Genomic DNA, 11,418 nt, shown 5'->3' with positions numbered 1-11,418 from the left:
TATGTTGTGGTTGTGTGTCTAAAGGTCCTGTAATGACTACAAGATGACATGAAGACATAACTGTGATATCTCAGCGGGTACCACAAGAACACACTGGCATGTTTGTCTTTACTACTGTCCTTGTGGCTTTACTACGGGTCACGAAGGGTCGCCCAGGCAGCTGCAGCTGGTTTTGATATTGTGGACCACGTGGGTCCGGTCCTCATATCTTTACACCGGTTTCACCGCCCCCGTTTGAAATACAACTGTGGCTTTGAAAAATGCTGAACGTCCAGAGTGGTGCTCTAATGTGCTGATACTTTATGACCAGACCGCTCGGATCATCTGGAATGGAGCTCCACATGTTTGGGACTATCAGAAAAGTGGAGCTTTGTTCCCAGTGCAGCTTGTGCAATTTATTTCCATTCATGTTTGTGTGGACCACAGCTTGGAGCTGGGCTTTGTTTTCAGTTCCATTCAGGAAAGATCCAGAACTGTCTCTTTTTATCAAAAGATCCAATAAATGTGATGAGTAACTGATGAGTGGCTTGCTGTTGTCTTTCCCTGTCAAGCCCGGGCCCGCAGACACAAGATACTCGCCTGTCAAGTCATGTGACCTGAGAACACTGGCGTGCCTCTCCTGACAGACGGGTTTGGCTCCGCCCATGAGGACGACTTTGGCCGCAGTGGTGGTTTCCCAGCGTGAACCATGGCTGGCCATGTGTGCGACACATGATTGCTAATGTGGGACACGTTCAGTCCTCATTGTTTGCAGATGACGCTCGATTGGTCTGAAAGATTCTTTGTTTTCAGGATGTTTGCCTTTGGAGTGTGGCCTGCGAACGCCGAACAAACTACCGCTTTTGTGGCCCGAATGGCAACCCCCGCTGCTTGCTTTGACCAGGTAACCCAAACCTTTAGCAACTCTTACCCCAGCCTGAAACAAAACAGTAACCGTAACCCCAGTCCTAACCAGCACTCCAACTGTAACCAAAACACCGAACCCTGTGCTTAAAATGTGTTCCAAAACACAGTTGACACGATTTTACCGCTGGCTGCCCCCTAGTTGTTGTAGGCTAAATAACGCTCAGTACAGTAGAACGCCAGATGATTGATTTTACAATAGTAAGTAAATAATGCCATTAGTCCTCATGAAAACTGATAAGCAGGATGTTGCAATCTAAAACCGATAACTCCCGAATACCACCACCGAATATGAAGATAAGAAAAAAAGGAAGATAAATTTGGCACACAAGAGGACATATGACGTCATGCAGAGGAGCTATGCCAAAAAGAAGCTGTGGTTTTCCTGTGGAACAGCGAAAAGTTGTTCGGAAATTTTCTTGAGTGACCAACACATTTTGAATGTTTTAATATTTCATTTCCATGAATGCTCAACATTCATTTGCATCAACATATTTTAAAGTAGTTTCATCCCATATTAAATCGAATGGCCAGATTATGCTTTTATTTAAGACTGATACCACTTTTGTAGAAGAATGTGGAGGTGGAGGGTCTTCAGAGGGGCCCCATAAAAGGTTCTGTGCCCCCCCTGGGCCTTGTTTGAGCTTGTTACATCCCTGCAGCATTTGTCAGACCAAAAAAAGCCACAGCACTTCCAGCACCTTCTCACTGATTGAAAACAAACATATGAAGGGGGGGCATGTATGCATGACTCCCTAAATTACTCCCACCCCCACCCCTGCTCATTAATCAGACGACGAAGAAAAACAGAGGCGGCAGTGAAAACAAGCGGTGAGAATGTGATAGGAAAACCATGAGGAATTCACAAGGGAGAAATGTTATCGCTGCAGCTCAGGGTCACATTGTTCACTCTTCCTGACAGGCCCGCGACTAGGGGTGGGGGCCGGGAGGGTTGCTGTTTAAGACTGGATCTCCACTTGCACCACTTGGGTGATTGCAGACTTTTTTTGTTAGCTGGGCCACCCTGTGCATGTGAGCTCACTGCACAGGAAATCAGCCGATTTAACGTTGAATTGTGTATTGAATCTCCAATGAGCAGAAACAAAAACGTGCAGTGGAAGCAACATGTAAAAAGAAAAAGTAAAACATTCTGCGACATGCGGTGAAAATGGAACCTTCTCAATTTGTAATTTGCCGAGTGCAGTTTCTGTCCTGCCAGGACCCCCATTGCAAGGGAAAAAAGGTTTCCCCCCCACTCTGCCCACAAAGGGGCATAAAAAATAAAATTTTGCTTCAAGACAGAAAACTCGGCCCCCTTTTGGAGTTTTTTTCAAAAATGGTGCCCTCAGGAATGTTGTGTTTTCTGCCCTTGAGGGTTTCTGCTGGGACTCCCCATGAGGGGCAGGAACGTCTTTCCCAACTTGCAAAATTTGCCGAAAATCGTCCCCTTTGAAAAGTTTTCTGCCGTGAAAAATTGTCATGTGACTTTACAGATTTTGCTAAAAATCGACCCTCAAAAGTGTTGCTTCTGCCCCCCAAAACGATGACAAAAAGATTCCCCCACTCTGAATCCAGAAAGGTGCCGTGGAAGCAACGAGGGGGAGAAAAAAGTAGATTTTGCTTCAAAATAGAAAATTTACCCACTTTGAATTTTTTTTTCTAAAACCCTGCCCTCGGGGAAAATGTTGTTTTCTGCCCTTTATGGGTCATGCTGGGAATCGTGATGAGGGGTCAGGAACGTCTCCCCCAACTCTCGGCCTGCAAAGTGGAAGACGTTTTGCAGAAGGGCGTGTCTTGGGGAATTTGCAGATAATCATCCCCTCTGAAAAGTTATTTTGTCGTGGAAAAAAAAGTCATTTGAATTTACACGTTTTGCCAAAAATCAATCGAAATCAAAAGTCTAGTTTTCTGCCCCTTTTGGGTCCTGCTGGGAGTCACGATGGGGGGGGGAAAGGAGGTTTGCCTGATCTCCCGGGCCAGAAAGGTCCTTGCAAGCAACCTGAAAAAATGAGATTTTGCCACAAGACAGAAAACTGACCCCCTCTGATTTTTTTCCACAATCCCTCGCAGTGTGCCGTTTTCTGACGATTTTGGGTTCGGCCAGGACCCCTAATAAGGCTCAGGGACGCTTCCCCCACCTCCATAACTGGAAAGGTGCCCTGGAAGCAACATGAAAGGAAAGAAAATAAGAGAATATGCACCACTAATTTTGAAAAAATAAAAAAAAGGCCCTGTGATGTAAGGGGCCTCAGACATTTTCGCCATTTTATCTCAGCGCAAGGTTTTATTTTCACTCCTTAGTGAGCCTCTGAACTCTACTCCTCATTCCTCCAGTGCAATCAAACAGTACACACACTTGCAACACACACACGCGCACACACACAGCTGACCACATGTGGCCCACAACCAAAATACTTGTCAATATGCGGAAAAATAAGTTGAAAAAAGCAAGTGCAGGAATGGAAAAAATAGAAGTTTGGAAAGTCCCCAAAAGTTTCCCTGTGTGATGATTGGAGCCTCTCTTAGTGCGTGTGCGTGCGTGTGCGTGAGGTATTGTTCATGCAACCAGGGCGTTGTCTTTTGGCATGCCAATGAGAAAAAGTTATCAGCTGATGTTTGGGTTATTTTCCTCCGCTGACAAGCTTTATTTGTGTATCTAAGTGGAACAAATGGAGACTAACGTCACATTAAAGGCACTCTGTGTAGCGATTGACACATATATATCCCAAAATCTGTTTCTTTTTATTAATCACCATGTATTGGTACGCTAGTGCGTCCCTTTAACGCTTAAGGGGAAGGGAAGGGAAGGGAAGGGAAAGCCCCACCCCTTTTGAGGTAACCTACCGCTGCCCTTGAATACTCGCTGTAATGTCAAAGTGATGCATTCATGATGTTCGAACAGTAATGCGCGTCTCTAGAGCCTGTTTATCAGCACCAAACGTGACATTTTTTAATCTCCCTCAGTTGTTGCGCCACGTTTCAAGGAAGAGGCACTGAAAGGCTCACTCATGGCGTCAGGAAGGAAAAGCATTCTCCCCCAGGCTTCGCTACACATTTTAAAATAAACTCTTGTCAGTTAGCAACAGACAAGGGAGCTTTTAAGTTTGATCATGTTTTTTTTGTTGTTGTTTTTTTTTAGGCCAACCTAGCATGATGTTAAAATGTGAGTGTTCTGTTTATATAATGTGATATTCTTGACCTGTTTATTAAACACACTAACTAATCCAATATGGGTCAAGATACGTTAAAGGGAAACTGCACTTTTTCTGGAAATTTGGCCCATCATCCACAGTCCTTATGTGAGACATGAACACGTCTTTTTCTTTTCTGTGCATTCGAAAGATACAAAAAGAGACAGCTTGAGCTGTCTCTTTTACTGCACATACTGGGACACACCTATGCCACCTGCAAAGCCTGCGATTAAAACACCTCCAATAAGGTTCATGGTTTTATATCCATGCTGTGACCATGTAGTAACAGGTACACTCGACAGTATTTTGCCGTATTTTGCTCATTACCGGAACTTCTCTTTCTCGGCGCATTGATTTCACATAGCAGCATAGAAACCAACACCTACCGTACACTTAGTGTTAACTTAACCAACTAAAAAAAAAACCACAGCACTGGCGGCATCTCGTAGCCTTACCTTGTGGTGGTGGTCTGAGGCGTTGTGAGCACAGCACTGACGCGCTGCGTGCGAACCTGTGGTGAAGCTTGTCGCTACTCGGTGTGGTATGGCTAAGTGTCAGTAATGTAGTTCGATCAGCGTAACAATGTTAATAATAATAATAATGTCGCTGTAGCTCGGTTAACATGCACGTCACATTCTGTGTAAATGGAGCGTTGTTGGCGCTTCTTGGAGACTTTTTCAGGCGACTTTATAGGCAGTCCCATACATGCAGTAATGGGCTGTTTCTTTTTGTCTGTTTTTATATCTTTGGAATGCACAGAAAAGAGAGACACGTGTTCATGTCTCACTTCAGGATTGTGGATGATGGGCAAAATTCCTTTGAAGTACTTAAATATGCTTCAGCTTTGTGTTCTAGGTGACAAAGTTAAAATAGTTATATGGATATTAATCTGATAATGTTCAATGTTTTCTAACTTTTTGTTTTTCTTCCCAGTGTCCTTCTTCCTAATGAACTAAACTGTTTCACTGTATGCATAAAATAAACAAACTAAGCTGCGAGCTACAAATGGACACCCATGTTTTCTATATTGAGACAAAATCCACTGGAGTCCCCCCCAAAATGTCACCCCTGAATTTTTGCCTTTGAGGTAGAAGAGAAGTCTCTGGTGAAGGCAATGAAGGGAACACCAACCGTCGTCCTCGCAGATGTTCTGGCAGCGACTTTAAGCAGTAAACGTTGCACGCCTCGGTTAGCCAACGAGCTAATCAGGACAGCGGGATATGGTGCTCCAAAATAAGCAGAACCTATAAAATAGATACAATGTTGCCAACATGAGGCTTTTTAAAACAAATTAAAAGATACTGAAGGATGCACTTGTGCACACACACACACACACACACACACACACACATTGCCCCCTGCAGGCCCCGTGATGCGTTGGAACGGTGTGTAACTTAATCGCAGAATGTCTCCCGAGGGACGGCGGGGCGTACGATCCAGATTGAGGCCAGATGTTGCTCATGCTGCAGCGAGCCAACAGAGCCAGGATCCATTTATAGGCTGAGACGGGTTCAACAACACTCGCTGTGCACATCGGGGCGGTGATTGGATGGGTGGGTGGTTGTGAGGTGGGGGTCTTAACCGAGTCCTCCAGAGGGCCGTTGTGGATTTAATGAAGTTGCAAGGACGAGTGTGTTGACACACACTCTCAGCGGGAGTTGAAATGAGATACACAAGTGGTCGTAAACGTCAGTCACACTTGGCTGTGTCCCTGAACGCCACACAGGAAGTTGACAAAGCGCACACAACAGCTAGCATGTTAGCATAGTGCCTCATATTTCATTTCTGTGTTTATTGCGGATCCGCAGTATGTCAGCGCAGCAGGACTATAATCAAATAAACATGATAGCAGCAGGCAGTGGAAAACAACATGTTTCCTTCTTGTGTCGATGTTGTCTTCTTGTGAAATGTTCTGGGTTTTTTATTGCTTGTGCTCCAAACCGCTGCTTTCCAAGCAATCATGTTTTTTTTTAAATATTTGTATATCTTCTAATGAAACGCTCTTCAGAGCTGTTAGCTTATCGACTGTAGCGCTCACATCCTCAAAAGAGCAGCGCATTCCTGTCAGATAGTGGATCTTTGACCAGTGTTTTTTTGGAGCGCCAATATATGAACACTAAAGTAGAAATGATGACTACATTGCTCAATTCATAGGTCATTTTGTGTGTATAAATTGGAGAAATATCTTATTGGTGGTAAGTGATACATTAAATGTTTGTTAATATTGTTGAATTTGATGTAATCTGTTACTGTTGTTGACTTCCAGCTGCATCAACTCTGAGTTACAGAATGTCTTTAGTTTCCTTGCAGCTGAGATTATGTTGTCACCTTCAGCATTTGTCCAGTGATGTCTTTGACAACAACTACTTTGGCTTCCTCCGGTATGAGATGTGCTGCAAGGAGACATCGGTTCTGACGACTTCAGCCAACTGTAATGATCAACACCACCCTTATGTTGGGGGAAAAAAAGGTATGTTTGACTTCTGTGTTTCCGCTCCAGAATGCTTTTTCATGATTTTCACTCTGCTTACTGCTGGGTGTTGCACTGCATGGCCTGGTTAAGCACCAAATGATCAGCGACTCATCTGTACGAGTCTGGAGTTTGTTTTCCAGAGAGGAGAAGATAATATTGCAGTTTGATGTGCATGGAGGACAGGCAGCGTTGTTTTAGTTGTTCATTGTTTGGTGGTGTACAAAAATCTAGTCTTGGGCGGCAGTAACGTCTTCAATACCATTGTGTGAAGTTCTGAATAGGACTTTAATCCGAAATGACGAAACCATGAACACACAAGTGGTTTTGCACATTAGCAGGGCAGCAACAAAACCATATTTTAAGTCCCTGCTGTCATCATTTCGGTTTCATGTCTCCCCATTATGCCGAGTGGTGGTCTGGCAAGGTTTTTGTCAGCATCCCCATTGAGAATGTTCAGTTTTCAGCAGCCTGGTTTGGCCCCATCCATGGACCAGCACCAGCTAGGCAGCCCAGTGGATGGGGAACTCTGATAAAGAGGATCTTTCATTACCTTTTGCAGGCAGTCCTTTAAAAACTGGTACATTCCTGACAAATGGTGGACCTTTTGACTATTATTTTCACAGTATACAGTGGAACCTTGGTTAGCGTCATTAATTCGTTCCAGAAAGTCTGATTCTAACCGAAGCAGACGCTATCCAAATCAAGACTCTAAATTGTCCATACGGTAGGTATGAATGTGAGTGTGAGTGGTTGTCTATATGTGCCCTGCGATTGGCTGGCGACCAGTCCAGGGTGTACCCCCGCCTCTTGCCCAAAGTCATCTGGGATAGGCTCTAGCATAGCCCCAATGAGAATAGGCAGCATAGAAAGTAGATGGATGGACAATTATAGTTTTACATGCAGAAAACAAATCAAAATACATATAAATGATGACTGAAAGAGAGAAATGAACATTTAAGGTTACTTTTACCGTCACTGAAGACGTGATTCTTAACGACTATGCCCAAAGACACGATGTGGCAGTGAAATCAACCACCACCTTACTGTTTTGACATGAGCTGTTTCTGGAATTCAGTAGTGTTTCTCACCGCAATGCTGTAACCCAAAATGGAGCCAAGTGCCAGCATTTTGACAAAGATGGGAAACACTATTGAATTCAAGAAATAACTCATGACAAAAAAAAGGAAGGTGGTGTCCGTGTTGTCTCATTGCCCCATGGTGTCTTTGGGAACAGTAGTCTTCAATGCAGGTAAAAGTGACTGACCTAAAATCATTCATTTAGCGCTTTCATTCAGAATGTATGTCCATTCAGCGATGTTTCATGCATGTAAAAGTATAATTATAAAACTATGAACGTGTTTTAACATTTTTGAGTCAACAGCTGATGACGTCACAGACGGGCGACGTAACTTCCGGTCCCGGGTGCCATTTTGTTTGCTAGCTAATTGGATGCTAACAAGGAAAGACGTTTTCTGATTTTAAAAAATATATTAAGAATACAAATGGGCACACAGTGTGTAAATAACACGACAAGACGTGCACCATATTGTACGCAAACTGGGGAATAGTCTTAAATTGAGGCAAAATTGTGGCATCAATTTTTACATTTACCAAAAAACATGCAGGTGGACGCTAACCGAGGTTTTACTGTATTCTTAAAAACAGCAGAGTGGACTATTAAGGGTCTTTGACCGGTGTTTTTGCAGTAGGTACCCTATAAGGGTGTCTTCATACTTGTAGTTCGGGACCAAAAATAAAGAAAACATACTTGGTGTGCACTTGAGTGTGGTTGAGTATAAGCTCACACTTGTAGGTTTGAACGTTGCACCTTAATTAGACGGCAGTCTTCACGGAAGTGACCCTTTTTTCCACCAATCAAGGCACTGCACTGTCTAACTCCGCCCACTTCAGGTACCCTACCAAGACGAGCGTTCTAAATTGTACAGAACTCTTGTTTTACAACCTAAAATCCAAACAATAGGACTAAAGTGTGCCTTGTGATGTGTGCTTCAGGGAACTGGCCCTCGTTGATTGTTGTGTCTGAGGAACTTTGGATGCAAGACGACGAAGAAGTGACATAAAACTTTATCATGTTTGCGCGGCACACTTTCCAAGCCCCGCCCCCTCTCCTTCCAGTGCTGGGAGGTTCTATAGTCCAGAGTCGCTGCTCTGCCATTGTTGTTCCTCTCCGGGACGTCGGCGTGTGTGGACTGTGTGGTCGGCCCCGTCCTAGCGAGCGAGCGGCGCTCTGTCTGCTATGACGGGCTCCGCTCCGAGGTTGGGGGTTCTGCTGCTGGTGGCAGTTCTTCTGCAGACAGTGGTGGTCACCATCACCGTGCTGCACTTCTCCACTTCGCTCAACGCGGTAAGGACAGACGTGCTAACTTTTTTTTTATTTTAAACGAGGCGTGCACGAGACTCTTATGCTCGTTTCTGTTCAAGTTGGGTTTCGTGCAGAGTACAAGTGTATGTTAAAAGACGAGGAAGATCAAAGAAGTTCAGAAACAACAGCTGGTTTTAGTTTCTGTTGAGAATCAGGAAGTTTTTTGTTTTTTTATTCATGCGCGCCTTTTGGATGCAGTCCAACAAAGTCAAGTTGATGGACACCACTCTGAAGCTGTTTTGCTTTCATGCGCAGATGAAGGAGACGTTCGCCAGGAGTAGCGTATCCTGTCTGAAAGGTTCTGACCTGCACGGCATCTCAGCTGTCCAAGGTGACCCGTGTTGGAAGGTCACGCAGCAGCTTCACCTCCTCATCGAGAAGGTAAGATGCGCCGTCTTCCAGAACTTCACGAATAGCGTGAGAGCTGGCCAGTCTGAGGTCTACTTTGCAAAAACTACCTCTGTTCTGAGTGGAAGCTGCCGTATTAGAGCACTGCATGGTCTTGGCCATCGTGCAATCTTCTTATAGCCTAGAACAGGGGTCACCAACGTGTGCCCGTGGGCCCCAGGTAGCCCCCCACGACCACATGAGGTGCACGCAAGCCTGCTTTTCATTCAGGTTTTCAGTTAATAATGAAAGAACAGTAGAAAGAAATGCATTCTGAAATACAAAATGTGAGTTGTGGACACCAGCATTTTGTTCATGTTCTGGTAAAACAAGCATATTCGCTTTGTTTGGGTTTAAAATAAGCTCTGAAAATAAATGTTACAAAAATGAGTAGCTCTTGGCCATTTTCATTTTGTAAAAGTAGCTCTCACAAGGAAAAACGTTGGTGACCCCTGGAATAGAACATCTTTATGTAGAGCAACAATTCTCCCCCACCCCCCCTCCCCCCATCCTCAGGTCATTTTTTGCCATGAAGTGCCATGTCCAACTTTAACATGCCTGCTTCCCATTCATGCCTAGCGAAGTCACAAGACACAGTGGAGGGGTCTAATGGCCAAATTGGTTATTTGTACTTTTGTCACCAGCAGTTTAGAGATGAATAGCTGCGTGATTTATTTTGAGGGGACAGTAAATGTACGCTGATGCTCACGTTTTGGAGTGGCCTTTTATTGTGGCCAGCCTTGGGCTCACTCGTGAAATAGTCAGGCTGTCTATCACGTGTGAGGGTGGATGGATTATCTCAGCAAAGTATTTTTGCTGAGTGTGTCTAAATTGCCGCCCATGTGACAGTGTCAGTGAAAATGTGAGCGTTCGTATAGTCTTTCTAAAGGCGGAACTATTTTTTGATGAACATGTGAGTCCATCGGAATGATGGCAATGTTAGCATGAGGCTATTAAAATGATTCAAATCACAGAAACGCGCACATACAATGAGCTCATTGATGGCTTCATGTGTGATGTGATACTCTTGAGCTTTAAGCAGCACAAGAATGCATGCACCTGCTCACACACACCAATCTTGTACCTTCATCAAAGGTAGTGGCAACACGCCACGATGGGATGCAGCGTCATCCTCCAATGCACCTTGCAGTGAAAGACCTCCTGGCCTGTAGGGGGCACACTAGCTGCACATACGCAGAATGATAATGTAGAATAACACTTCATGTTTGCTATGGTACATTAACTGCAGATGTAGCAGCATTAGTATCATGGCTAGCATTGCTGTGCTGATATTTGGTTGTGGTTCTGCTACAGTCCTTGTCCCAGCGTTATCAGAAGCAGATCTCCTCAGCGGTGAGAGGTAAGGCCACAAAAAAATGCAAATGTTTTTAATGTTCATGTCATGACTCAGCATACACTTCCTGTCATGTCCAGATGAAGTATCTCGGGTTCTGCCCTCCCTTGTGACAGAGGACAAGTCATTGCCTCGGCCCCAAGTAGCCGCCCACGTCACGGGAAGTTTCATCCCTGAGCTGGTGCGAGGAGACGGTGGTGAGGAAAGTTAAGATGCTAACTTTGTAATCATGACCTGTTGTGGTCACTCACCTTCTATAGCAGACGCGATGTCCACACGTCTACGGGTGTTTATAAATATTAAATCAAAGCTAATAAAAATGTAAGGTTTGTCAAATATAGCTGGTTTTTATTGGAGGTCTTATTTGGTTGGATCGTCAGTGACTCGCTGTCACCTCCTGTGGAGCAGACGTACGAGCAGGAAAGTGGTTTGTCTCACGTATTTGTGTTGACGTTTTTCCTCTCCTCAGCTGCAGTGACCGGCGGCAGGCGAGTTCACGGCCAGAAGATCACGTGGTGGGAGGGCCAAAAGGGGCTGGCCTTCCTCCAGGACGTCCAGCTGGTGGATGGCGAGCTTGTGGTGCCACGTCCTGGCCTCTATTACGTCTACGCCCAGACGTACTTCAGACACACCAACTCCTTGGAGGTCGACTCTTTGGAGGAGGATGAAACAGTGGGGGACACGGGAAGACCTCTGCTGCAGTACATCTATAAAAAGGTGAGGGTGC

The 11,418-nt window shown here is 44.8% G+C and overlaps 1 protein-coding gene across 2 annotated transcripts in view; it reads left to right on the top strand.

Annotated features, from left to right (window-relative positions):
• Positions 1 to 665: 665 nt before the first annotated feature.
• The window catches only part of tnfsf10 (TNF superfamily member 10), an 11,675-nt gene continuing 922 nt past the window's right edge, over positions 666 to 11,418 (top strand). Inside the window, exons 1-8 of one of the 2 annotated variants that reach the window (XM_054765626.1) lie at positions 666 to 723; positions 793 to 883; positions 6,429 to 6,564; positions 8,683 to 8,932; positions 9,206 to 9,331; positions 10,652 to 10,697; positions 10,772 to 10,888; positions 11,161 to 11,408. In XM_054765626.1, coding sequence (XP_054621601.1) covers positions 8,825 to 8,932; positions 9,206 to 9,331; positions 10,652 to 10,697; positions 10,772 to 10,888; positions 11,161 to 11,408 — 645 coding nt within the window. In that variant the 5' untranslated portion in view covers positions 666 to 723; positions 793 to 883; positions 6,429 to 6,564; positions 8,683 to 8,824. The remainder of the gene's footprint in view (positions 724 to 792; positions 884 to 6,428; positions 6,565 to 8,682; positions 8,933 to 9,205; positions 9,332 to 10,651; positions 10,698 to 10,771; positions 10,889 to 11,160; positions 11,409 to 11,418) is intronic. The other variant, XM_054765627.1, reaches the window with a different exon arrangement.

This window comes from Dunckerocampus dactyliophorus, chromosome 21 (genome assembly GCF_027744805.1).
Source record: "Dunckerocampus dactyliophorus isolate RoL2022-P2 chromosome 21, RoL_Ddac_1.1, whole genome shotgun sequence".
Lineage (NCBI taxonomy): Eukaryota > Metazoa > Chordata > Actinopteri > Syngnathiformes > Syngnathidae > Dunckerocampus > Dunckerocampus dactyliophorus.
Note: the sequence above shows the minus strand (reverse complement) of the source record. Positions and strands in the feature narration are given on the sequence as shown.